Source organism: Vipera ursinii (assembly GCF_947247035.1).
Source record: "Vipera ursinii genome assembly, chromosome: 14".
NCBI classification, from domain to species: domain Eukaryota; kingdom Metazoa; phylum Chordata; class Lepidosauria; order Squamata; family Viperidae; genus Vipera; species Vipera ursinii.
Window position 1 is genome coordinate 5,833,988 of NC_139527.1, and position 26,995 is coordinate 5,860,982.

General features: G+C 44.3%; 2 protein-coding genes and 1 long non-coding RNA gene across 7 annotated transcripts in view; 2 read left to right on the forward strand and 1 right to left on the reverse strand.

The window, feature by feature from the left end:
- SEPTIN5 (septin 5) overlaps positions 1-25,522 on the forward strand; it is a 42,030-nt gene extending 16,508 nt beyond the window's left edge. Inside the window, exons 1-13 of one of the 5 annotated variants that reach the window (XR_014493734.1) lie at positions 5,602-5,802; positions 8,772-8,868; positions 10,398-10,484; positions 11,258-11,381; positions 12,668-12,802; positions 13,689-13,806; positions 14,228-14,329; positions 14,962-15,058; positions 16,109-16,244; positions 17,076-17,178; positions 18,665-18,880; positions 21,512-24,601; positions 25,230-25,522. Coding sequence is in view for 3 of the 5 variants with exons in the window: in XM_083373274.1 (XP_083229400.1) it covers positions 5,662-5,802; positions 8,739-8,868; positions 10,398-10,484; positions 11,258-11,381; positions 12,668-12,802; positions 13,689-13,806; positions 14,228-14,329; positions 14,962-15,058; positions 16,109-16,244; positions 17,076-17,178; positions 18,665-18,721 (1,230 nt within the window). In the remaining 2 variants the exon portion in view is untranslated. Of the gene's footprint in view, positions 1-5,601; positions 5,803-8,738; positions 8,869-10,397; positions 10,485-11,257; positions 11,382-12,667; positions 12,803-13,688; positions 13,807-14,227; positions 14,330-14,961; positions 15,059-16,108; positions 16,245-17,075; positions 17,179-18,664; positions 19,199-21,511; positions 24,602-25,229 lie in introns of those variants that run through there. The other 4 variants (XR_014493735.1, XM_083373274.1, XM_083373272.1 and 1 more) reach the window with 4 other exon arrangements.
- LOC310646681 lies at positions 19,387-20,356 on the reverse strand. Its single transcript, XR_014493740.1, has 2 exons — positions 20,228-20,356; positions 19,387-19,954 (listed from the first exon to the last, which is right to left on the reverse strand). It is a non-coding gene; the product is annotated as an uncharacterized lncRNA (long non-coding RNA).
- Positions 25,198-25,802, forward strand: GP1BB (glycoprotein Ib platelet subunit beta; the record flags this gene model as incomplete). The annotated part of the gene is made up of 2 exons (XM_083373411.1): positions 25,198-25,395; positions 25,494-25,802. 2 exons carry the CDS (start codon positions 25,198-25,200, stop codon positions 25,800-25,802), a joined length of 507 nt encoding a protein of 168 aa, XP_083229537.1.
- Between the last annotated feature and the right edge of the window lie 1,193 nt (positions 25,803-26,995).

The following is a 26,995-nucleotide window of genomic DNA, read 5'->3' on the forward strand; positions in this document are numbered from 1 at the left end:
GGTTTTTTTTTTTAAAAAAAACACGTTTATTTTATTGTAAGGCACAGAATTTTTAATGATGTCTTTAGGTAGAATGAGGAGAGCAGGTTGGGGGGGAAAGTAGCACAAATTTCCATTTTTTAAAAAAACATGCCAGTTACTATCATAGGGGGATACAGAATATAGAAAAGAATATAGAATAACCAAGTTGGTTATTCTCCAAGAGACCTTGGAGGTCTTCTAGTCCAACCCCCTGATGATTTCTGTGTGTGTGTGTGTGTGTGTGTGTGTGTGTGTGCACGTGCACACGCACACACGCGCGCCTGTGCATGCCATTCTTCTGGAAGCCCTTGAAATGTTCAATTTCTCCCCCCCCCCTTGGAATTTTGTGCCTTTGGGATATTGCTCTTTTAATAGAACGTCTAAATAGCAGTATTTATATCTTTTCTTTTCCTGTGAAAACAATGAGAAAAGTATAGCCACTGTTGAAGGACACTTATTAAAAAAAAATACAGGGAAAGGTCCTCGAAATAAAACGTTGGCCTTGCTTTTGAAGCCAGCGTGACCTGCCCTAGGTTTACATAGCCCGAGAAGCTATAAAGCAAAACTTGCCAGGTCCTTTGCTTTTTGTTCGGTTTAAATTGTTTTCCACCTGGCTGGTTACATTTATTACCTTACGTTTAAACAAGGTTAGTGCTGGAATTTAGGAAACCGGCTTTGTTCTTTGCCTTCTGCTCATTCCTTCAGGAGAAATAGAGGGAGAAAACTTAAGAAATGAGCCAGTGAGCTTCAATTATTTGGTTGGCCTGCGAGAGAAACATTCTGATCTGGCTGAGTTCCCTCAAACATCCTAGCTAGTTGAAAATGGTATAGGGACACATTTCTGCAAGTTTTTAAGAAGAGGCCGGACAGCCATTTGTCTGAAATGCTAGTATAAGGTTTCCTGCTTAAGTAGGGGGTCAGACTAGAAGACCTCCAAGGTCCCTTCCGACTCTGTTATTCTGTTAACAAAATGTTGACCTCCAGCATTATCTCAATGGAAGTTACCAATCTGTTTTATTCTCTTATTCTTTATTCGGTGTGTTGTGTGAATCCAGCCATTGTAACCTGGTTATTTTCCTTAAGCTACCATAGGATTTGTTTTGATTGTATTTGAATGCAGGCATTATGTCTTGATAACCTAACGGTAGGATTTAGGATGTTTTTTTTCCCCAACCTTGGCAGCTTTAAGATGTGTGGACTTCAACTCCCAAAATTCCCTAGCCAGCATGATTTAACATGGATGTACTTAACTCCCAGAATTCTCTGGTCAGCATGACTGACTGTTTCCTTGTCTTAAAACACGCTGGCTGGAGAATTCTGGGAATTGAAATCCATATATCTTAAAACATGCTGGCTAGGGGATTCTGGGAGTTGAAGTCCACCTGTGTTAAAGCATGCTGGCTAGGGGATTCTGGGAGTTGAAGTCCACCTGTGTTAAAGCATGCTGGCTAGGGGATTCTGGGAGTTGAAGTCCACCTGTGTTAAAGCATGCTGGCTAGGGGATTCTGGGAGTTGAAGTCCACCTGTGTTAAAGCATGCTGGCTGGGGGATTCTGGGAGTTGACGTCCATACATCTTAAAATTGCCGGGATTAAGGAACACTGATTTTAGAGTGTTTTTTAAATGTATTTTTTGACTTTCTGGGCACAGCACCTATTCCTCTATTCTGTCGTGTCCCTTTCTTGCACCACGGAGTTCAAATAAAATTGGTTTTCCGCCAACTTTAATTGATGGGCAGCTGTCTGGGGTGAAAAGATTTGCCATTTATAAATGAGTGTTTTTCCCACCCAGTGAGTCAAATGGGGACATCGCTTTTCCTTTGATTTTACTCTGGACAAAGGGGTGATTGTGATAGGGAGGGCATTTCCAGCCAGGATTGTCCTTTTTTTTTTGCATCAAAAGTTGGACCCATGTTTTACATTTGTTTTTTTTGCCTCTGTTTATTCTTTTATCCCGCTTAGTTACTTTGATTGGCTGGCTGGGAAACGTCAGATTTTGAGCCCTGATTGGTCTTCATCAAGGCCGAGGGAAAGCTTTGGGTGCCAGAAGAAATAGTTCTGGTTTTCTCCTTTATGATTATTTATATTTAGTAATGGAGAAAGAAAAATGACAGGCACAGAACACAAACATAAATTATATATATTATAAGGGACGCGGTGGCTCAGTGGGTTAGGACACTGAGCTTGTCGATCAGAAGGTCGGCAGTTTGGCGGGTCGAATCCCGAGTGCTGCGTAACAGAGTGAGCGCCTGTTACTCGTCCCAGCTTCTGCCAACCTAGCAGTTCGAAAGCACGTAAAATGCAAGTAGAAAAATAGGGACCACTCCGGTGGGAAGGTAACAGCGTTCCGTGCGCCTTTGGCGTCTAGTCATGCCGGCCACATGACCACGGAGACGTCCTCGGACAAGCGTTGGCTCTTCGGCTTTGAAACGGAGATGAGCACCGGCCCCTAGAGTCGGAAACGACTAGCATGCATGTGCGGGGGAACCTTTACCTTTACACACAGACACACACACACACACATATTGTTGTTGTTAGCTGCGAAGTCGTGTCTGACCCATCGTGACCCCATGGACAACGTTCCTCCAGGCCTTCCTGTCCTCTACCATCTTCTGGAGTCCATTTAGGCTCACACCTCCTGCTTCAGTGACTCCATCCAGCCACCTCATTCTCTGTCGTCCCCTTCTTCTCTCGCCCTCAACCTTTCCCAGCATGAGGCTCTTCTCCATTGAGTCCTTCCTTCTCATTAGGTGGCCAAAGTATTTGAGTTTTAGCTTCAGGATCTGGCCTTCTAAAGAGCTGTTAGGGTTGATCTCCCTGGAGAGAACATGTCGAGATCACTGATAGCAATATTTCTCAGTCTTAGTAACTTTACGTTTGGACTTCAATTCCCAGAATTCCCCAGCCTGCCTGAAAAACACTGCCATTGAGACCTGATGGGATCCTCTTTCATTCCTTAAATGTTGGAAGATTGGCCAGGATTTGCAACTGAGACTATATGATAATTGTCTGTACTATAGTCTTTGACATCCCTCTGGTGGTCTAGCTGAGCTTTGCAGCCATGGAAGAGAATTTATAATTTATTACAAGACAGCGATCTGGCTCAAAGCAAAATCTTTTTTTTCAAAGAGGTTAAATTAAACCCCGGAGATTTAAATTTACCGTGTGCCAGCTGCGAAGTCATTGGCACACTATTCCCCTGCTGATTTTTCTTGTATTCCCCCTCTGCTTGTGACATGTTTGATCAAGATTAATCTTTGTTGTTGTTGTTAGCTGCGAAGTCGTGTTCGACCCATCGCGACCCCATGGACCACGTTCCTCCAGGCCTTCCTGTCCTCTACCATCTTCTGGAGTCCATTTAAGCTCACACCTACTGCTTCAGTGGCTCCATCCAGCCACCTCATTCTCTGTCGTCCCCTTCTTCTCTTACCCTCAACCTTTCCCAGCATGAGGCTCTTCTCCAGTGAGTCCTTCCTTCTCATGAGGTGGCCAAAGTCTTTGAGTTTCAGCTTCAGGATCTGGCCTTCTAAAGGGCAGTCTGAGTTGATCTCCTCTAGGACCAACCCCTTCATGGATTACTGCCTTGTCGTGGCGAAGGGGCTTGCGTAATTCAATGAAGCTATGAGCTATGCCGTGCAGGGCCACCCAAGACGGAGAGGTCATAGCAGAGAGTTCTGACAAAACGTGATCCACTGGAGAAGGAAATGGCAACCCACTCCAGTATCTTTGCCATGAAAACCCCATGGACAGTACCGAAAGGCAAAAAAAAATAAAAAAAAGATTAATCTTATATATAAGTAGATTTCTAGCAAAGTTGTTGGGCAAAGGAGCCTCCTTATTGCGCAATAGTTGACTTGGGCGAAAGGAAACGGAACTGGGAAGTGGTTGAAAGAAGGGGTAACTTGTGTTGCAAGTCAGGTTTACTGCAGCAAAATGCAAGGACGCCTCTTTGGCTGAACCGCCTGGTTGAGTTTTGTGCCCGCGCAGGAGGAGGACCTGTGTGTGTTTTCTCCAAAATAATCTTCACCACAGCTGGGCGTTAAAATGAGGAGGAGGAGGAGGGATGAAGCAAGGAGCTAGCCTTGAGTCACTGCCCAACTCAAGAGACCAGGACTCGCCCACCTCTCTAGGTTTCTTAGTAGGTTGACTATTAGCACTCAAGTAGTCCTCAACCTATGGCCACAATTGAGCTCAAAATGTCTGTTGCTAAGTGAGACCGTTGTTAAAGTGAGTTTTGCCCCATTTTAGGACCTTTCTGGCCACAGCCATTAAATGAAAGCCCTAATAAGCAGGCATATACATAGAATGAAGGCTACTGCTAAGCTTGTAAGCCGCCCTGAGTCTTCGGAGAAGGGTGGGATATAAATGGAATTAAAATAAATAAATAAAATAAATAATAAATGGACCATGCAGTTAAGTTAGTAACATGATTGTTAAGTGAATCTGGCTTCCCCATTGACTATCTATCTAATCTATCTAATCTATTTATCTGTCTATCTGTCTATCTATCTATTCATCTATATCTATCTATCTATCTATCTATCTATCTATCTATCTATCTATCTATCTATCCCCTCATCCATCACCATCATCTCTCCTATCTATCTATCTATCTATCTATCTATCTATCTATCTATCTATCTATCTATCTATCCCTATCTACATCTATCTATCTTATATAGCTCTATTTATCTTTCTTTCTATCCATCTCTATCTATCTATCTACACCTACCTAATCTAGCTTGCTCTATCTATTTATCCATCCATCCATCCATCCATCCATCCATCCATCCATCCATTATCTATCTATCTATCTATCTATCTATCTATCTATCTATCTATCTATCTATCTATCTATCCCCTCATCCATCACCATCATCTCTCCTATCTATCTATCTATCTATCTATCTATCTATCTATCTATCTATCTATCTATCTATCTATCTATCTATCCCTATCTACATCTATCTATCTTATATAGCTCTATTTATCTTTCTTTCTATCCATCTCTATCTATCTATCTATCTATCTACACCTACCTAATCTAGCTCGCTCTATCTATCTATCCATCCATCCATCCATCCATCCATTATCTATCTATCCATCCATCCATTATCTATCTATCTATCTATCTATCTATCTATCTATCCATCCATCCATCCATCCATCCATCCTCTATCTATCCATCCATCCATTATTTATCTATCTATCTATCTATCTATCTATCTATCTATCTATCTATCTATCTATCTATCTATCTATCTATCTCGAAAAGTATGTGCGGAGTAGTGCCGGACATTTGACCCCAATTCCTACTCCAAAGCCTTTGTTATAACTCCTAGGCTCTACTGCCACGATCAGGATGCCAGTGCTGTCGCTCAGGAAGCTCCTATTAGCTGCAGTGGATGTTCTCCTTTGTGTTCACACGCCCACCCCTGCCCCGCCTTCCCCTCCCTCTGAGTAAGCCTGCAAGAGTTGGACAGGAAATTCTAGCCTGCTGGCTGGTGTTAGTGTCTGCTCTGTGTGTGTGTGTGTGTACGTGTGGGTGGGCGGACTGGTGCCTGCCAGATACAGTTAGTCACAACTGGAGGAGAACTGCCGAATGGGGCTGTTCTCCCCAGTGCTTATCCATTTATAGTTTGATGCTTGGTGCTCCCCCCGGGGAAGGGGGGGCTTCTGCACAGTTGCTTCCGATGGACTCCATCATTCTGCAAGAGCAGTTGGTGGAAAAGCTGCTTTTGCCGCGCACTCAAACTCAGCGCAGCCCTTCTGCCAAGCTGAAGGTACCAGGATATCTGGAGAGGGGTGGATGGGTGGGAAGATGGAGGGGAAGAGGCTTACAGAGGAGGGGGTCCCAGGAGAAGTATCATTCCCCCACCCCCCAACCCCAAGACGCTTCTGAAGTGCAAGGGAAGAAATTGCTCAGGACAAAAAGAAAGGGTCCTTGGTGCTCTCTGAGCTGGGTGGTTTTCTTGCCAACGTTTCATTAGCCAACTAGGTAACGTCATCAATGCTAGAAGGGAGTGGGGTTTGTGGAATGGTGAGGAGGAGGACAGCAGGGCCCTTAGTACTCTCTGAGCTTGGTGGTTTTCTTGCCGACGTTTGATTACCTAACTAGGTACCTGATAGACAGGTAGACAAGAGCCGATGATACGACCTAGTTTGGGTCATGAAAGGTCTACAAGAAAACCCACAAGCTCAAGAGAGCACCAAGGACCCCCCTCATTTCAACCCTGAACCGTGAATGTTCTCCTTCATTTGGACAAAAAAGTGGCTGAGGGTTAGAGTTGGAGGGGCAAATCTCCAGAGGCGGTGATGGGTCAAGATATTTTGGCGGCTTGCATCCATCGGTGGCTTTCTGGGGCTGCTCTGATTGGGACGGTGTTAGCAGAGAAGGGGGGGGAGAAACAAAAATTACACACGAGGGTGTTTGAAGTTGCCTTTTGAGATGACGATTTAGGAAGATCTTCCCAGCCCTCAACCTAATTTGTCTGAAAGAAAATTAAGGTGAGCGTCAGGTTTGTGCAGGTAGATTGGCAGAATTATCCTGTAATTCTATTCTGTTCTTTTTTGTCGATGGGAATTGGACATACTAAAGGGGCCCCAGACTGGCAATGTCCATGCTGACATTAAAAAAATAAAAAAATAAAATCTGTTGATTTGCTGGGGAGGCCGCTGTGTACCACCAGCCTTGACTTCAGAAGGCAAAATGTATCCGAAAAAGCTGATTATATTACAATGGTATGCAAACTCTGTTCTTCCATTGAGCGGGCTTTCCCGTTAATATTTTTCTGGCTCTGCTGGAAATAATCTTTCTACTTTTTGCTCTTTTTTTTTTTGAGAACAAGGAAATTGAGCCAGGCCATGTCTTTCTAATCACAAAAAGATTGCATTTTGGAATGAGCACCGTGACCTAGATTTGCACGTTGTCCTAAGCTGCAATGAGGCTTTTTTTCAGTTTTGCTTTGCGTTGTGTAAACCCAGCTGTGAAGATTTTGGAAGCCGGGGTTTAAGACTTGAGTGTGTTGTGTGAATGGGGGGCATCAGCCCCAAACTCAACTTCCTTTTCAGCAAACACAGAAAAGGACATTGCAAGCAGAAACTCAGATCAACTTTTGCTAGAGAAAAGAAAAATGGAATTCTTTTTTACATATTCCTGGCCTGCACTGAAGCGGTTGCAGGACAAGGGGCAATGAACAAAATGAAGCCGTTCTGGCAAATTTGTTCTTGGTTCTTGCCACAGTAGATTAGCAGACCCTTAAATAACTTTTTGAGAAGTTATGAAACCTCTGTAGAGCAACTGCAGAATTACAGAATAACATTGCTCGAAGGGATCTTGGAGGAAGGAAGTGTATTCGATATGTTCACTGCCTTGAGTTATTGGTAAAAAATAATAAAGGCAGGGTACAAATTAATAAACGAACAGACCTTAATGAAGAGAAGGTTAAAGGGGGACATGATAGCAGTCTTCCAATATCTCAGGGGCTGCCCCAAAGGAGGGAGTCAAGCTATTCTCCAAAGCCCCTGAAGGCAGGACAAGAAGCAACGGATGGAAACTAATCAAGGAGAGAAGCAACCTGGAACTAAGGAGAAATTTCTTGACAGAACAATTAACCAGTGGAACAACCTGCCTCCAGAAGCTGTGAATGCTCCAACACTGGAAGTCTTTAAGAAGAGATTGGACAGCCATTGGTCTGAAATGGTATAGGGTTTCCTGCTTGAGCAGGGGGTTGGACTAGATGACCTCCAAGATCCCTTCCAACTTTTATTGTTGTTGTTGTTATTATTATTATTGATCATCGCACAGTCAGCCAGATGTTCAGACTTGATTTGGCATTTTTGTCTACCTACCGAGTCCTTACCAAGGACCTGGGATAGGCAGAGGTGGATGTTGGATGGTATTACAGATCTCGTCGCAGGATGGAAGCAGTTCCTAGTAAGGCCGCCTTTTGCAATTGACTGATGGCGAATTTGTCAATGCCGATGATGGTGTTCAAGTGGTGCTCCAGTTGTTTTGGGATTGCACCCCAGGCGCCTATGACTATTGGTACCACCCTTGCTTGACTTTGCCGCAGTCTTTCTATTATTACTATTACTACTACTACTACTACTACTACTACTATTATTATTATTACTATTATTATTATTATTATTATTATTATTATTATTATTATTATTATTATTATTACTACTACTACTACTACTACTACTCTGGTGCCACTGGCCAGTGATATCTCTCCAGTTCTAGTTTCCTCTCCCTATGACATTTAATCTGAAGGGTCTGCCTTGGTCTCTTCACGCAGCTGTTATCCAATGGAGAGGGAGGATTATGACCAGCCCCTCTATTCCAGCCTCCATTCTCTATCCATGAACGGAGAACTTCTTGGCAGTGGATTGCATCTCTTATAACAGGGGTACCCAACCCCCAGTCCGTGGACCGGTACCGGGTTGCGGCATGCCAGCAACCGGTCCACACAAACAAGCAAAGCCCCATCTGCGGGATGCAGGCAGCACACAAAACCACGCACCCTCCGGTCGGCGGAAAAACCTCTCTCCACGGAACCGGGGGTCCCTGGTGATGCCCAAAAGCTTGGGGACCCCTGGCCTACAAGACCCCATCTAACCCGTCCCGACTTTACTTGGGATTAGCCAAGAGCTGATGTGATTGTTGTGCCAATCAGAAATCTGCTTCTTCTCTCCTTCTGTCCTCTTTCTCCAGTCTGATCCATGGCTGCTTATCTCCCCTTCTCAGGACCACGAGAAGCAGTACGTGGGCTTTGCCACTTTGCCCAACCAGGTCCATCGGAAATCGGTGAAGAAGGGCTTTGATTTCACCCTCATGGTGGCAGGTGAGCATCAGCCAGCCTCGGGACCTTCTGCTTTAAGTACGGGTGTGGTTCTGCCCGATGGCTTTTCAGCTTCCGAGCATAACAGTCCTGGGATGTACTAAGCAGTCGGGCTTAGTCCGTCTTGCAAGGTCATCAAAAGGAATGGTCTGGCATATTAAACCTCATCCTTGCTAGAGTTGGACCAACTGGACATCCAGGGATGGATGAATCAAAAGGATGAATGCTTTTTAATTTCTTTCTTTCCATGCTTCCTTCCTTGCATCCATCCATCCTTCCTCTTTCTCTGTCTCTTTCATCCCTCCCTCGCTCATTGTCCTTCCTTCTTTCCATCCATCCATCCATCCATCCTTCCTCTTTCTCTTTCGTCCCTCCCTTGCTCATTGTCCTTCCTTCCTTCCTTCCTTCCTTCCTTCCTTCCTTCCTTCCTTCCTTCCTTCCTTCCTCTTTCTCTGTCTCTTTCATCCCTCCCTTGCTCCTTGTCCTTCCTTTTTTCCATGCTTCCTTCCATCCATCCATCCATCCATCCATCCATCCTCTTTCTCTGTCTCTTTTGTCCCTCCCTTGCTCATTGTCCTTCCTTCCTTCCTTCCTTCCTTCCTTCCTTCCTTCCTTCCTTCCTTCCTTCCTTCCTTCCTTCCTTCCTTCCTCGCTCCCTACCTCCCTACCTCCGAGGCCAAGTTTAATTTAAGCATAAACAGATTTTCATCTGGATAAACTTTAAATCCCAAGAAAATATTTGCATGCTTCCAGACTAAAGACACACACACACACACACACACACACACGCACTTGCACAAATGCAATTTTTATTTTTACAAAATTAATGCTTGGTAAATTTATGGGCCATCTTTTGCCAGAAATGCATTGGGAGTTGTTGAATACTGCTTTTAATGTTTTCCCCCTACATGGGTAAATCAGTTATTTTTATTATTTTTTTTGTATCTGGGACTTGTTTGATTCCTCCTTTTTTTCACTTCCTCTATAATAGAAATTCAGAGATGGATAAATGCCTACATCTGCTGGCCATTTTGAGTGGTTGGCCTTGATTCCGATGATGTTGATTGTATTTTACCTTTCTTTGGGGGGGAGGGAAGAGTGCATTTGCCTACAACAGCGGCCCCTAACCTTTTGGGCACCAGGGACCAACTCCGTGGAGAGAGGTTTTTCCATGGACCGGAGGGGGTGCGTGGTTTTGCTTGCTGCCTGCATCCCACGGATGGGACTTTGCTTGTTTCTGCGGACCGGTTGCTGGCATGCCGCGGTCCGGTACCGGTCCACGGCCCAGGGGTTGGGGACCCCTGGCCTAGAATACACCAAATCCTCCTTTATCCACATAATACCATTTTTTTCTGCAAGGGCTGAGAATGGAGATTAAAAATTAGACTGAAATATTGTAGCTCTCCAAGGACAGAATGTTCTAAATAAGGAAATCGGGTACAGAAAGTTAGTTAGTTCTGCTGTGCCATTTCTGAAGGTTCAAGACCCATTCCAAGATTTTTTTAAAAATTGCTTGATTTTTGTTCTTTTAGGAGAATCTGGTCTGGGCAAATCAACCCTGGTGAACAGCCTCTTCTTGACAGATCTCTACAAAGACAGAAAGCTTCTCAACGCTGAGGGTACCGTCCTTAATTAGTCCTTGCGATCAACCCAATAGCACAATTCCCACAAGGTTTATAACTTGTGGCTCTTAATTGTTTGTTCTTGGTCGAAGCCCTTGTGGGTGGGTGTCTTTGTCATCTGCGAGGATCCGATTTTACAAAATGAGCTGGTTGACGGACCAGCTGGGATCTTTCCTGGCCCAAAATTATATCCCGGGAATTGCTGAAAGCCTGCTTCGGTGTAACGAAGGAGACTTGGGGAAGTTTAGTTTAGTTTTAGTTTTATTAAATTTTTATACCGCCCTTCTCCCGAGGGACTCAGGGCGGTGAACAGGGCATATGATAAAAATACAAAACTACAAAAGTTAAAATAGAATTAAATTAATGCCCAAGATAAAACAATAAAATATACAAATATTTGGTCGGATGGCGCCCGACCTTCGCTCCTTCCGGCGCGATCTAAAGACGTATCTCTTTGAACAAGCTGGCCTGGCCTGATGGGAGGGGGTTGGGTTTTTATCACTTTTAAATGCGTTTTAATTTATTTAAGAGTCCTGGGCACTTGTTTCATCTTTTTTAATTTTTGTATTCTGTCTTTTTAACATTGCCCTGTTCACCGCCCTGAGTCCTTCGGGAGAAGGGCGGTATACAAATAAAATTAATATAATATATATAATATAACCCTGAATTGGTTAGTCGTGGTTAGCGCTTGGAGAAGAGGGCGGGACTCGGGAGAAGATCGCGGTGCTAACTTCCACTGTTGTTTTTCCCCTCCGTCCTTACCTATTAAGAAAGAATAAATCAGACAGTAGAGATTGTGAAGCATACGGTGGACATCGAAGAGAAAGGGGTGAAGTTGAAGCTGACCATAGTTGACACACCAGGCTTTGGAGATGCTGTCAATAACTCAGAATGGTGAGTCCTTCTTTTGACTGGAGAATATAGCTTGACTCCCTATTCTTTCTTAGCAACAGACATTGGAACACAAACAGTTGGAAAGAAAGAAAGAACTGTGAAGGAATTTCTCCTTAGTTCTAGGTTGCTTCTCTCCTTGATTAGTTTCCATCCGTTGCTTCTTGTTCTGGTGCTTTGGAAAAGAGGTTGACCCCCCACTCTTTCTTTATGGCAGCCCCTTAGTTTCTTGAAGTTGCTTTAATAATAATAACAATAACAATAACAATAACATCATCATCATCATCATCATCATAATAATAATGTGAGTGGAGCAAAATTGCGCAAACTGATTACAAAGCTAGACATGACCGAGTTGCTAAACTAATCCACTGGGCATTGTGTAAAAAATACGACTCACCTGTGTCCGAAAAGTCGTGGGAACATAGGGTGGAAAAAGTCGAGAATGAGAGGGTGAAGATCTTGTGGGACTTCTGAATACAGACAGATCGCCATTTGGATCACAACGCGCCAGATATCGCAGTCGTAGGGAACCGAAGCGTACAGTTGATTGATATCGCTGTACCAGGAGCTGTCAGAGTCGAAGAGAAAGAACTGGAAAAAATTACGAAATACCGCGACCTGGCCATCGAAATTGCACGATTATGGATGAAACGTGTAACAGTGATACCCATTGTCATCGGGGCACTGGGAACGGTGTCCAAAAACTTTGCAAAATACATCAAGCTTCCTGCAATAACTCCAGCAAAGCTACAAAAAACTGCGCTACTCGGAACATCTTACATTTTAAGGAGAGACCTGGTTGATACCTAGGATGCTGGCAGCAACCTGTGTCAACCATTCGTGCCAGTCGATTTGAGTGTTCAGTTGACTGAGTTTCATGTTTTATGAATAAAAGTTTCATAATAATAATAATGTTTGTATGTTATTGTTGTTAGCTGCCCTGAGTCCTTCGGGAGATAGGGCGGGATATAAGTCCCATTAATAAATAAAATAATAATAATAATAATAATAATAATAATAATAATAATAATAATAATAATAATAATAATAATAATAATAATAATGAGGAGGAGGAGGAGGAGGTGATTAGAAGGAACCTTGGAGGTCATCTAGTCCAACCCCCTGCTCAGGCAGGAAACCCTACACCATTTCAGACAAATGGCTGTCCTTTCCCTTCTTAAAAACTTCCAGTGTTGTAGGCTCAGTTGTGGCCATAATTATTTATTTTTGACCACAATTGATGCTGGAAAGTAATTGCTTTCATTTCCCTTGTTTCTGCTGTACAGTTGGAAGCCCATCACCGACTATGTCGACCAGCAGTTTGAACAATACTTCCGGGATGAGAGTGGCCTCAACCGGAAGAATATCCAAGACAATCGCGTTCACTGTTGCCTCTATTTTATCTCGCCGTTTGGACACGGGTAAGGCCACGATCGAACAGTTACGGCGAGGGTTGGATGCAGCTTCTACCATTGTTATGCTGTAGGGCAGGGGTCTCCAACCTTGGCCACTTTAAGACTTGTGGACTTCAACTCCCAGAATGCCTCAGTCAGCATTGGAGACCCCTGCTGTAGGAGACGACCAGGCTGAGTTTGAGGGCCAGGTCAAATGCACCTGGAGTCTCTACACCACACCTAAGTCCACCTCCCTTGAAGCCCGTTGACTCTTAACCTGGCACCAATTTGCCTTGTGTAGGTAGCATGGCAATAAAGGAGGACGTTTGTAGCTCAGAATTGAAATGAGGGATCCTTGGGGCTCTCTGAGCTGGGTGGTTTTCTTACAGATGTTTCATCACCCAGCTAGGTAACATCATCAGTGCTAGAAGGGAGGGGGGGTTTGCAGAGTGGAGGAGGAGGAGGATTGTGGGGTCCTGGATGGTCTCTGAGTTTGCTTGTTTTCTTGCAGACATTTCATTACCCAAACAAGGTAACATCAACAGTGCTAGAAAGGAGTGGGGTTAGGAGGAGGAGGAGGAGGAGGAGGAGGAGGAGGAGGAGGAGAACGGGGGGGCATCCTTGGTGCTCTCTGAGCTTGCTTCTTTTCTTGCAGATGTTTCATGACCCAACTGGGTAACATCATCAGTGCTAGAAAGGAATGGGATTTGTAGTACATTTTTGAACTGTGTCCTGGTTCTTGACTTCTTGAACTTGACATTAGCTTTCTCTTTGTCACATCCAAGTTGCTTTCCTGTCTGGCTCTGGAATTCAGCTGGGAGGGAATTTTATCCAGTACCACATTTAGCTTTGTTTCTAAGAAGCCAGCCTCACAAACTGAGATATTGTCTTCTTACCCCCTTTTGTGTTGCAGACTAAGGCCGGTGGATGTGGAATTCATGAAGGCGCTCCATGAAAAAGTGAACATCGTCCCCCTCATTGCGAAAGCCGATTGCCTGGTTCCCTCTGAGATCAAGAAGCTAAAAGAACGGGTGGGCAGAAAATTGCTTATTTCCAAAGGATATTTTATTTTATTCCTACCTTTATGATTTGGGTAAAGAACTGACAGTGGCAAACGTACCAATACTCCTTCCTCCTCTTATTTTCCCCACAACAACAACCCTGTGAGGTGGGCTGGGCTGAGAAAGAGGAACTGGCTGAAAGTCATCCAGTTGGCTTTGGTGGCTAAGGCAGGAATAGAACTCAGCGTCTCCTAGTGATTGGCCCAAAGTCACCCAGTTGGCTTTCATGGTTAAGTCAACCTTGAGCTGGTCAGGATCGAATTGCTGGCAGTGGGCAGAGTCAGCCTGCAATACTGCATTCTAACCACTGCGCCACCATGTCTCTTAGGCAAAAGAATGCATTGCAATGCAGGAGAGTATAATATGATTTGAATGGTGATGTTTTTGCCAGATCCGGGAAGAGATTGATAAGTTTGGAATTAAAGTTTACCAGTTTCCTGAATGCGACTCTGATGAAGATGAAGACTTCAAGCAACAAGATAGAGAGCTGAAGGTGAGCAAAACTAAGTCATTCTGAGACTCAAGTATAGATTATATTAAGGTAGTTCTCGACATATAATTGGTTGCTTAGCAATTGTTCAAAGTTACGGCCTACTGGAAATTAGAATAGAATAGAATAGAATAGAATAGAATAGAATAGAATAGAATAGAATAGAATAGAATAGAATAGAATAGAATAGAATAGAATCTTTATTGAGAATAGAATAGAATAGAATAGAATAGAATCTTTATTGAGAATAGAATAGAATAGAATAGAATAGAATCTTTATTGAGAATAGAATAGAATAGCAGAAAGAATAGAATAGAATAGAATAGAATAGAATATTGAGAATAGAATAGAATAGCAGAAAGAATAGAATAGAATAGAAGAACAGAACAGAACAGAATAGATTGCTACCCTTTTGGTCAAGACGGGTTTTAACCTGCATCAATAAACAGGTGAATTTTTGTCGCCCCGAATGTGGCTCAGGGTTTGCTTCTATTCAGAAGCAAGCTCCATCTGGTGAAACTTTCAACCAGGTCCTCCTCATAAACCTGTCAACTTTTCTGACGGACGTCCAGGGGAGGCAACCTCTCTCGATTGTGGTTCTCCTCACTTCTCACCCCATCTTGTGTTTGCACCAGGAAAGTGCGCCCTTTGCTGTCATTGGTAGCAACACAGTGGTCGAAGCCAAGGGGCAGAGGGTCCGAGGAAGACTCTACCCCTGGGGCATTGTGGAAGGTAAGCTCTTCTGGTTGACTTGAACACTGACCCTAGGAACGCAAGGACCTATTGAACTATTTTCTTTGAGGTCTAAGCAAAGCTTCCGGGTTTGGGAGCAACGAAGCTCTGGAGGCTGAAACAGTCTGAAAGATTGAGTTACAAGCTTCTGCGACGGTCAGTGGAGGGTTAGAACCGACGCTGGTTGGTCTCCACATACTCCAATCAGACTAGTAGACGTTCCCATTTGTCCTTTTAGAGATGTGGGCTGTTAGTGGATGGAGATGTATCCTGAAGGTCATCATAAGAGCAGGTCTTATATTAATTTTTGCTCCAAAAGACGCATTAGAGCTTATTTTCCAATTAAGTCTTACTTGGGGGGCATGTATGGTACTAAAAAGGGACGCGGTGGCTCAGTGGGTTAGGACGCTGAGCTTGTCGATCAGAAGGTCGGCAGTTTGGCGGATCGAATCCCGAGTGCCGCGTAACAGAGCGAGCGCCTGTTACGCGTCCCAGCTTCTGCCAACCTAGCAGTTCGAAAGCACGTAAAAAAAATGCAAGTAGAAAAATAGGGACCACTCCGGTGGGAAGGTAACAGCGTTCCATACGCCTTTGGCGTCTAGTCATGCCAGCCACATGACCACGGAGATGTCCTCGGACAAGCGCTGGCTCTTCGGCTTTGAAACGGAGATGAGCACCGGCCCCTAGAGTTGGAAACGACTAGTACGCATGTGCGGGGGAACCTTTACCTTTTACCTTTACCTTATGGTACTAAATGCGTCCATCTAGCTGACCATCTTAACTGGGGCTTATTTTTTGGGCTGGGGATTCTATTACGAGCATCCTGAAAAAAACAAAAACATGCTAGGGCTTCTTTTCCGGTTGGGTCTTATTTTGGGGGAAAATACGGCAGATGAGAAAGATCGCTCTGCCCTTTGCTGGTTGACTCTGGCGTCTTTCCGCTCCAGACTGATTAGTGGACTCTTTTTAATTTATGGAGGGGTTGAGTTGTTCACACTTTCCCCCCCCCCACCTCCCCAACCCCAGAAAGATGTCTTTCTGCTTCCCTAGTGGAGAACCAAGCACACTGTGACTTTGTGAAGCTACGCAACATGCTGATCCGAACCCACATGCACGACCTGAAAGATGTAACTTGTGACGTTCATTATGAGAACTACCGGGCGCAGTGCATCCAACAGATGACCAGGTGAGTTTCCTGATCGGTCAGGTATGGACAGGTATGGTTGAATCCGCCCTTCGCATCAACTCATGAAGGCTGGAAGGTGCACCAAGACTTAGAGCAGCGGTCTTCCAACTTGTCCTTTTTATGACTTGTGGACTTCAACTTCCAGAATTCCTCAGCCAGGCATGCCTGGCTGAGGAATTCTGGGAGTTGAAGTCCACAAGTCATAAAAGGGACAAGCTGGAAGACCCCTGCTTTACAACAAGGGTGGAGAAGCCTAAAACTCCAGGGTGGCAGATGGACCCCCAAAATGGAGGTAAACCCTCACGCGTGTTCAAACGGTTTCCCCAGATTGTTTTTCTTAGATTTATACCTTTCATTCATAAGAGCTAAGGCAAAGTTTGAGAGTGAGGGATCTATATATTTCACTACCAACGCAACAACGATCCTGTGAGGTTGATTGGGCTAAGAGAGAAGGACTGTCCCCCATATCTCCTCTGGGGGCTTCTGTAAGAAACCTCACCTGGGTGGTGGTGGTCCTCCTCCTCCTTGTCCCTCTATAAACCAGGGGTCTTCAAACTTGGCCCTTTTATGACTTGTGGACTTCAGCTCCCAGAATTCCTGGCTGAGGAATTCTGGGACTTGAAGTCCAACAAGTCTTAAAAGGGCCAAGTCTGAAGACCCCTGACTTAGAACATGGAATAATGGAGTTTGGAAGGGACCTTGGATCTCTTCAACCTCCTTCGTAGTCACAGTTGAGGCTTCAGAATGGTTTCGTTTTTGACGGAGTTGCTTCGGCGACAGGGAAGAAGTGAGGCTGATTGAAAGAAATTAAATTTAAATCCTCCTTTTCAGCAAACTGACTCAGGACAACCGAATAGAAAGTCCAATTCCTATCTTGCCACTTCCAACCCCAGATGCCGAGACGGAGAAGCTGATCAAGATGAAGGACGAAGAGGTGAGCTGCTGGAGATGCTGTTGAGAGTTTTAAATATGGGTAGTCCTTGAGTTATGACCGTAATGGAGTCTGCCCATTCTGGTAGTAAGCCATGACTATTGGCTCAATAACAGAAAAGATTTGAGCTCAGGGCTGAACTGTAGGGTCCTTGGTGCTTCTCTGGTGGTTTGCTTGCAGATGTTTCCCAAGTAAGTGACTATCAGCCATCAACAATATTGATTAGCATCAACAGAGATGTAGAAATTAACCACAGGTAAACACTTTACCACTTTACAAGGCCTTGGTAAGGCCACGCTTGCAATACTGCATCCATTTTTGGTCACCACCATGTAAAAAAGATGTTGAGACTCTAGAAAGAGTACAGAGAAGAGCAACCAAGATGATCAGGGGACTGCAGGACAAAACATATAAGGAACAGTTGCTGGAATTGGGTAGGTCTAGTTTAATGAAGAGAAGGACGAGGGGGGACAGGATAGCAGTCTTCCAGTATCTCAGGGGCTGCCCCAAAGAAGAGAGAGTCAAGCTATTCTCCAAAGCACCTGAAGGCAGGACAAGAAGCAACGGATGAAAACTCATCAAGGAGAGAAGCATCCTGAAATTAAGGAGAAGTTTCCTGACAGTTAGAATAATTAATCAGTGGAATGACATACCTCCAGAAGTTATGGGTTCTCCAACAGTGGAGGTTTTCAAGAAGAGACTGGACAACCATTTTTCTGAAATGGTATAGGGTTTTCTGCCTGAGCAGGGGGTTGGACTAGATGACCTCCAAGGTCCTTTCCAACATCATCATCATCATTATTATTACTACTACTACTACTATTACTACTACTCCAAAAAAATAAGCTAAGAAAACCCAAAGACCAGAACACATTTTCTCCAGCAACCAACACCCACATAAGCAGGGATTAACACCCGACAAACAATCAAACAGAAAACAATGCTTTAATCAAGGAATGACCAAGGAGAACACAACACCCCTACCTCATCAGTGGTGGGGCAAGCAACTGTATGTAACCGTATATAAACTGGGAGGAATTCCACACTCCCTAGCACTGATAACGTTACCTAGTCAGGTAACGAAACATCTGCAAGCAAACCACCATAGTCAGAGAACACCAATAACCAATTTTTCTCCATTTGATTTGGATTTGCAACGGATTCGGAAAAAGCTTTTCTCTCCATCTGAACGGACCTGACTAATTTAATCTTAAAAGGATCTGATTGGAGGATGCTGTTCAGTTTTACGATTCGGTTCCGAAAACCGAACATCGATCCACAGCAGTCTGGGAATCTAATTCTCCCGAATGAAATTTTCGCCTTTTGCCCTGAGCAGAGCACTTCACAGGCTTGGAGATGAACGGAAAGGGGGGTGGCTTCTCCATCTGGCCGAATCGACCAAGTTTGCCCTTCCTTTATTTATTGATTTTTAAACAAAACGGTGACACTCCCCCCCTTTTCTCCCCCCCCCTTCCTTATCTCGCCGCAGCTGCGAAGAATGCAGGAGATGCTGCAGAAAATGCAACAGCAAATTCAAGAGCATTGAGAAGGAACCAGGATGAAGGGAGCGACGGGCGGGTTTGCACCCTTGGGTCCATCTGACTTGTCAGCAAGAGACCCCACCCGCCTCCCTCCCTGCAGAGCTGTTTGAACGGCCTCGCAACAAGTCCTCGAGATGGGAAGAGCCTCTGTTCTTTCAGAACAGGTGTGCTAAAACTCTTCCCCCCGAGGGCATTCTAGTATTTAAATGAAAATTCCTGGGGTCGTCTGAGATGTGAGGACTCTATGAACGTGCACGTAAATGTTTACTACTACTAACCACGGTGCTGTGACTTTCCTCCTTGCCTTCTCTTCTTTCATTTCCCCACCCCACCCCTTTCTTAACACCTGCCTTTGTGTGTGTGTATGCGTGTGCGTGCGTGTTTGGGGGGGGAAACGACATTCTTAAGAATATCTGAACAAAACGCTTGTGAGTCTTCCCAGGCAGATTAGATTTTGCTTGGAAAAGGTTGGTTCTTTTCCCCTGCCTGTTTTGAGACAAGGAGCAGAAAAGTGGTTGTGTTTTGGGGGGGGGAAAGGCTTTTGATGGAGGTCTTCATTCCTGGTTGATTCTCCATCCCGTTCTACTCTCTGAGAAACAAAAGGCCTTTCTGGGCCGGCTGGCATGGTGGAAGAAGGTGCGAGCTACGTTTTGTGGGCCAGAAGGCAACGTTTTGTGAGTCTTTTCTTTAAATGGCCTACCTCTGATTTTTTTTTCCAATTGACCAAGCTTTGCATCTGTACTTTGAGAGTCTGCCTTGCCTTTGCACACAACTCTGTATTTCCCTTCTCGCTAAACATAGATTTTTTAAAAAAAAAAAAACACAAAGCAGGATCCACCGATAAAAGTTCTATATATCGATTCTTAAGTTGCTCGGTAGATTCTTTTCCCCCCAAGAAAATATCTTTGCAGGGTGTCTCAATTCCCACTGGGCAGGAACAAAAACGCGAACCAAGAGTTTGTTTTGGACTCCTTTGAAGCTCAGCCATTTTTAATTTTTTTTTTTTTTTTTTGGTTTCGATGCAAAAAATACTCCCTGTGAGAAAAGCTCGGTCGGTTGGTGCATCATGGGTTTTGTAGCTTCCCCTCCCAAATCATTTTATGCAGACGTATAAATTAAATAAGTGCAAATCCCGAGGATGAGGAATAGAAAGAGAAAAACGCAAAAAGAAAGCAAGTGAGCCAAAGAAAGGCGGGGGGGGAGGAAAATGGAAGTAGTAACTTCCCCATCAGCCCAGCCTGTAAAAAAAAAATTTAAATTAATTCATAGCTCGTCAGCATCTCAAATACAATCTGATCTCTTTCTCTCTCCCCCCCCACCCCAAATTTATCTCTTAAGGAAAAAAGAAAGAAACCCAGCGTACAAAAGAAAGGGGGGGGAAGGAAAAACAGAAAAAGAATAACTGCCCCATTACCCTAGCAAGTAAAAAATAATAATAATTCTTAGCTTGTCAGCAACTCTAAAATACAACCTAAGTCCTAATCTCTCTCGTCCCCCTTTCCATAGTTCACCTCTTAAGGGGGAAAAAAAACACCCCACCACAAAATCCATAAGCTTCATCTGATGCTCCTTGTCAGCAAAAATCCAATAACGGAAAGTAGTTCAAGTTCGTTCATTCCTTTTACAGCTGTGCAATCCGGAAGGTGAAGCAGCTGCTTTGAAAGGTTGCAAACAGGCTGTGTTGATGTCCCTACATCCCTGTATGTCCCCTTTTGCTTTAAATCCAAAAATGCTAAGTACTTTCCCTTCTTCCTCGTATTCTCCTACTTTTTTTCTTTTTTCTTGCCAACCTGGTGCTGCAAAGCCTTTTCTTGGCTTTCTGTGTTTCTCTGGTGTGTGTGTGTGTGTGTGTGTGTGTGTGTGTGTGTGTGTGTGTGTGTGTGTTTTAAGCAAGAGGAAATGATAACACTTTGGCCTGTTGAAGTGAGATAAGGATTCCCTCTCTTTCCCAGAAATGCATATAACCAGCTGGATGCTTTTTTTAAAAAAATAATAATAATAGTTTTGTGCCCTGTTGACAAAAGATACACTTATTTTTCCCCCGCACCAACAAACTCCTCTAAAAAAGAAATTAAGACACACTCACGCCCACATCTTTATCAAACCGTGTTACATTCAGCATTTCACAATGTTGGGTTTTTTTTTCTTTCTTATTTGGAGACTGAAAAACAACAACAACCACCCAAATTTGATTTCATTCCCAAAGGTAATTTGGTTTAGAAGGCTGGCTGACGAATTCTGGGAGTTGAAGTCCACCCCTCTCCAAGCCACCAAGGTTGAAGAAACACTGGTTGAAATCCAAATTGTACAAAAACAGCATTAGTGTTTGTGTGTGTGTGGTGTGTGTGTGTCCCTAGCTACATCACACTTTCAAGGGGAGTGTATGAAGCCTGTCCTTATGTGCTGACTTGCACCCAGGATCGGTGATCAGACCTCCGTGCTCCAACATCCGTGCTGGTTTTTTTTCTGGCCCCCACTTTGCATGCCTTTATTTATTTATTTTCCTAGAAAGAAAGTGTGTTTGTGGGGAAATATTCTTCGTGCCGTGGGATTTTTTTTCTTCTGGGCTGCTCCCCACCCACCCACCCCCTGGGTCCCTTTTTCCAAATGCTGATTCTGCCTTTTGTCGCTCCGGCTCTGGCGTTGCGTTCGGCTTTCCTTGGTGCATCGTTCCATCTTTTGTAAATATTTGGTGGGATATTTCGTCATCGTGATCCGAAGACCTTTTAAATATATCCGTTTTATTAAAATGATGACGATCATTGAATATTAATATAATGTTTGCTACTACCCAGACTGATCAAAAGAAGTAAACGAAAAAAAAAAAGCAGAAACGTGTTTCTATCGTTGATCCGCATCCAAAAACCCGGTTTTTGAGGATCTCTTATAGGTTAGTGTGATTTTTTTTTAAAAAAAAGAAATAATAATAATAATGTCGCCTTCAAAATGCAGTTGTGAGAAAAAGCCAGCAAAGCAGAAGGAGAAAAAAGGAGCGGGGATCCTTGGTCTATTCCTGTTGGTGCCCCATTCTTTTATTTAGGGGATAGAATTGTCATTGGTTTGAAAAGTTTCAGGCTGAGGAGCTTGGGGTTTACAAGTAGGCCCCGAATTGGACCGGTTGCTTAGCAACCATTCAAAGTTCTGAGTGTGTGTGTGGGGGGAACTTACAACCTGGATTTGAAGTTCCTCCCTCCCTTCGGTCACCCGACCACATTTTACAACACTTTGGCCTTCACTTCTGCTTGTCTTCCCAACCACATCCATAGTGGACCGTTGGTTTTGCTTAATGACCCTGGCGTTCACTTTACGACCGTTAAGGTTGCTTAATGACCACTTGAAAAAAAAAAGATTGTGCCGTTGACGTAGGTGACAGTCAGGCTCCATTAGGGACGTAACTTGAGAACTCCCTCTATTCCGTTTGCTTCTGAGACTTTCAAATCTCACCCAAGGTGCCACTTGTCCTTTTCACGGCGTGTTTTATCACAAGACGCGGCCATTATTATTATTATTATTATTATTATTATTGCCCTTCCTTCAGGGCAGAGTTTAATCTGGGCTGTTGGTTCCTGGGTGTCTTAACCGAGGAAAGGCTTGGCGGTTGCGGCCAGAACGTTTCCCCCCATCTGGTGGCAACGCATTGCGAATTTGTCCTTCTTTGCGGCTTGAAGTTGATCGTTGAAGGAGAGGCCATTTCACCACGGCGGGAGTGTCTCTAGAATTTATTTAACGGAGCGGAATAAAAGAGTTTGAAGGGACCTTGGCAGTTTTCTAGGGGCTGAGAAAGAGGAACTGCCTCCATATCTCCCAGGGAAACTTTATGGTCTCCCCACTCCTCCTCCAGAATCTTCAGCCGTGGACCATCCTGGCTTTGGGACTTTGAGAGTGAAGGACTGGCTCAAAAGATCAAAAGACGATGGAGGTTCTCAGTCGTCCAGCTCGTGGTTGTCCCAAAGGTGCTTCCCCCCCCAGGAGGCAACTGGGCTTCTTTGTTTTTCCATTGAAGACATTTCACTTCTCATCCCAGAAGCTTCTTCAGCTCTGACTGGACGGTGAGGAACGGGAGGATTTATATTCCTTGCAGACAGCTGGTCATTTGCCTTCTTTTAGAGAGTCGTCGGGGCCACTTGGAGGAAGGAAAATAAATCCTTCCAGTCCCTGCCTTCCGGTCCGAGCTGAAGAAACTTCTTGGATAAGAAAGGAAACGTCTTCAGAGAAAACCAAGGAAGTCCAGTTGCCTCTTGAAAAAGCGTCATCTCTGGATCTAATGGTAGACTTGAACCTTACTCCTCATCCAAGACTTTCACCACGACGCCACACTGCCTGTTCGTTGCAACTCATTTTGACACAGTTACTAACCTAAACGCTGTATCAGGTTGATTGATGATTGCTCAAAATCAGACTTTTTTCCACCCTTCTTCTGCCCAATTTACCTGTTGCTCTGATATTTTCTATCCATCCATCCTGGGGCCTTTGATTATCTGCAAGATAAGCTAACGTTTGGTTACCATTTGAAGCACCATTTTAGACCTTTTTGAGCTGCCTCGATTCATTACTAGGGTTTGTTCATCATAGGGAACCACCATTTAAAAATGGTTGGACCAGTCACCAAATTGGGTTGCAATCACACATCGTAAACATGGCTTGCAAACTACAATAGCTGAATATAGCTAGTGGTAGGCTGCATTAACAGAGGGATAGAATCAAGATCACGTGAAGTACTAATACCACTTTACAATGCCTTGGTAAAGCCACACTTGGAATACTGCATCCAGTTTTGGTCACTACGATGTAAAAAAGATGTGGAGACTCTAGAAAGAGTACAGAGAAGAGCGACAAAGATGATCAGGGCAATGGAGGCTAAAACATATAGGGAACGGTTGCTGGAATTGGGTATGTATAGTTTAACAAAGAGAAGGGTGAGGGGTGACATGATAGCAGTGTTCCAATATCTCAGGGGCTGCCACAAAGAAGAGGGAGTCAAGCTATTCTCCAAAGCACCTGAAGGCAGGACACGGAGCAACGGAACTAACCAAAGAGAGAAGCAGCCTGGAACTAAGGAGAAACTTCCTGACAGTGAGAACATTTAGTCAGTGGAACAACCTGCCTCCAGAAGTTGTGAATGCTCCAACACTGGACGTTTCTAAGAAGAGACTGGACAGCCATTTGTCTGAAATGGTATAGGGTTTCCTGCCTGAGCAGGGGGTTGGACTAGATGTCCTCCAAGGTGCCTTCCCACTTTATTATTATAATAGCTGGGCGTGATAATAAGCCGTGTTGGAGACAGTCTGCAAGCAAAGACATTATGGAAATCGTTGGGGTCCATGGGCATAGGAGTAAACCCCAGGATTCTTACATTTCCACCTGAGTTACAGTGGGATTTTCTCCTCCATATTTGCAGAATTGCATTAAGTAAATTAAGTAAGCTCATGACAATGATAGAACCGTCACCCCATTTCCAGAACCCATTAAACCTGGTTAGTTTAGCCCGGTTAGCATCTTTTGGGGATGCCTCATCCGAGGCAACTCATTGGGTTGTTTTATGGGCCAACGTCCGGCCTGTACTTGGGAAGTTGTTAAATTAATTCAGCCGTGAAGTGAATCACCAAGACATTAGACAATTCCTGGACTCCCATCAATGGGCTTTGTTACAACTTTGCTTGCATTTGAGCCTTTTCCAGATGTGATACTCAAGAGATGCCAGTTTAAAAATAAAGTCCCCGACAGAGGCCAACTTCCAAGGACTTCCAGAGAATGACTAAGGAGAAGTGTTCTTGTTATCTTTCTGGAACACACATGGAGGCTATCAACTCTATTTCTGCTGATGTTTGCTCTACCAGTCAGTTGTCCTTCATGTCTCATTCCAGAGAGACGCTCCAGACAGAGAGGTAAGTCCTCAGCTGGTTCTCTTTCAGTTATATGGGTGGCAACTGATCAAAGAGGGAAGCAAACTAGAATTAAGGAGAAACTTCCTGACAGTGGGGACAATCAACCAGTGGAACAGCTTTGCCACCAGAAATCGTGGGCGCTCCATCGCTGGAGATTTTTAAGAAGAGACTGGACAGTCACTTCTCTGAGACAGTCTAGGTTCTCCTGCTTGCACAGAGAGCTGGACTAGAAGACCTCCAAGGTCCCTTCCAGCTTCTATTCTATTCTATCCTATTCTGTTCTGTTCCATTCCATTATTAATTCTATTCTATTCTATTCTATTCTATTCTATTCTATTCTATTCTATTCTATTCTATTCTATTCTATTCTATTCTATTCTATTCTATTCTATTCATCCCATCCCATCCTATATTCTAGATCTAGTCTAGTCTAGTCCAGTCCAGTCCATATTCTACTCTTCTACTCTACTCTACTCTACTCTACTCTACTCTACTCTACTCTACTCTACTCTACTCTACTCTACTCTACTCTACTCTACTCTACTCTACACTACCTGGGCTCTAGTTAATAATTTCTGTCTCTTTCAGAGTAGAAGATGAGTCTCATCAGCTTCTTCTTCACCCTCAGCCTGCTGCCTCTTGCCAGCCCAGATTGTCCCCACCCTTGCCGTTGTGCCGCCAACATCATTGACTGCATGTCCACCGACCTCACCGACGACATGATCCCCCTCTCCTTTTCAACCTCAACGGCCAAGCTCTACCTCAACAACAACTACCTGACCTTCATCCCAAAGGTCTCTTTGACAACCTGCACCACCTGCAGGCTGTCTACCTGCGGGGCAATCCTTGGGAATGTACCTGCCACATCCTCTACCTCCGCTCCTGGCTGCAGTGGCAAGAGAACCGCACTCTGTATCGCGACGTGGTGTGTTCGAGCCCTGCCCACCTTCAAGGTCGGATTATCACCTACCTGTCCGAAGACGAGATCCTCTCTACCTGCCAGTCCTGGTACTGCGGTGTGGCTCTGCTGGCCCAGATCTGCCTCTTCGTCTTCATCCTGGTGCAGGCCATCTTGCTCCTCCTTGTGGTTTTCTACATCTGCCGGTTCCAGCGGATAGCCAAGGAAGCCAGGAGGACAATGGTGGAATTTTATGAGAATACGGATCCCTGGGGAAGCGCTCGTAAGGGCAGTATGGACTGAGTCTGCCGAGATTCTCAGTCCTCCAGGTCATGGTTGTCCCAAAGGTGCTTTAAAAAAAAACAAGCCACTGGACTGTCTGTTTGGTTTTGTTTTTTTTCCTTGTGAAGACGTTTCGCTTCTCATACAAGAAGCTTCTTTCGTTCCAAGAAGCCGCGTGCTTCAACTGAAGAAGCTTCTTGGATGAGAAGCGGAATGTCTTCCAGGAAGAAACTAAGAAAGTCCAGTTGCCTTTTGGAAAAAAAAAGCACCTTTGGGTCAGATTGATTACCGGACAGGAATAGCCTTTTCTCCAAATTGCCTTATTTCCTGGAGAACCTTGGATGCTGTAGGCGGAATTTGGAAGATGCTTGGTTTTTTTTTCAAAAGAAGAAGAAGAAGGAAGAAGAAGAAGAAAGAAGAAGAAGAAGAAGAAGAAGAAGAAGAAGAAGAAGAAGAAGAAGAAGAAGAAGAATGAGAGGAGGAGGAGGAGGAGGAGGAGGAGGAGGAGGAGGAGGAGGAGGAGATGATTCTATGCCAGGGGTCTTCAAACGTGGCCCTTTTCTGACTTGTGGACTTCAACTCCCAGAATTCCTCAGCCAGCGTGCCTGGCTGAGGAATTCTGGGAGTTGAAGTCCACAGATCCTAAAAGGGCTACGTTTGAAGACCCCTGTTCTACGCAGAACATTTGGGATGGATAAACGTAACTGTAGAATGACAAAATCAGAAAGGCTGTTTCCTTGGACTATCATTTCATATTTAAACTTTATGGACCCTATAATTGAAAAAAATGGTTTGGGGCTCTTGATTGAGCCCCCTCGTGCCCAAGGTTGTCTGATGTCCCCTATTATGTACAGGTAGTCCTTGACTTACAACGATTCATTTAGTGACCATTTGAAGGTTACAATTACACTGAAAAAGTAGTTTACAACCCTGTCCTCGCAGTTTCACCACCGCAGCCTTCCCACGGTCATATAATCCAAGTTTGGGCATTCGGCAAGTGGCAATATATTTGTAACAACTGCAGCATCCTGGGCACAAATGATCACCATCGATGACCTTGTCAGCCATTTCTGGAAAGCCACATTCTCTTACTGACTGCACAATTCACTTAATGACTAGTGATTCAGTTAACGACCATGGCAAAGAAAAAGGTTGTAAAAGCGGGTGCAGCTCTTTTAACAACTGTCTTGTCTGACAAAGTGGCGAACGCTCCA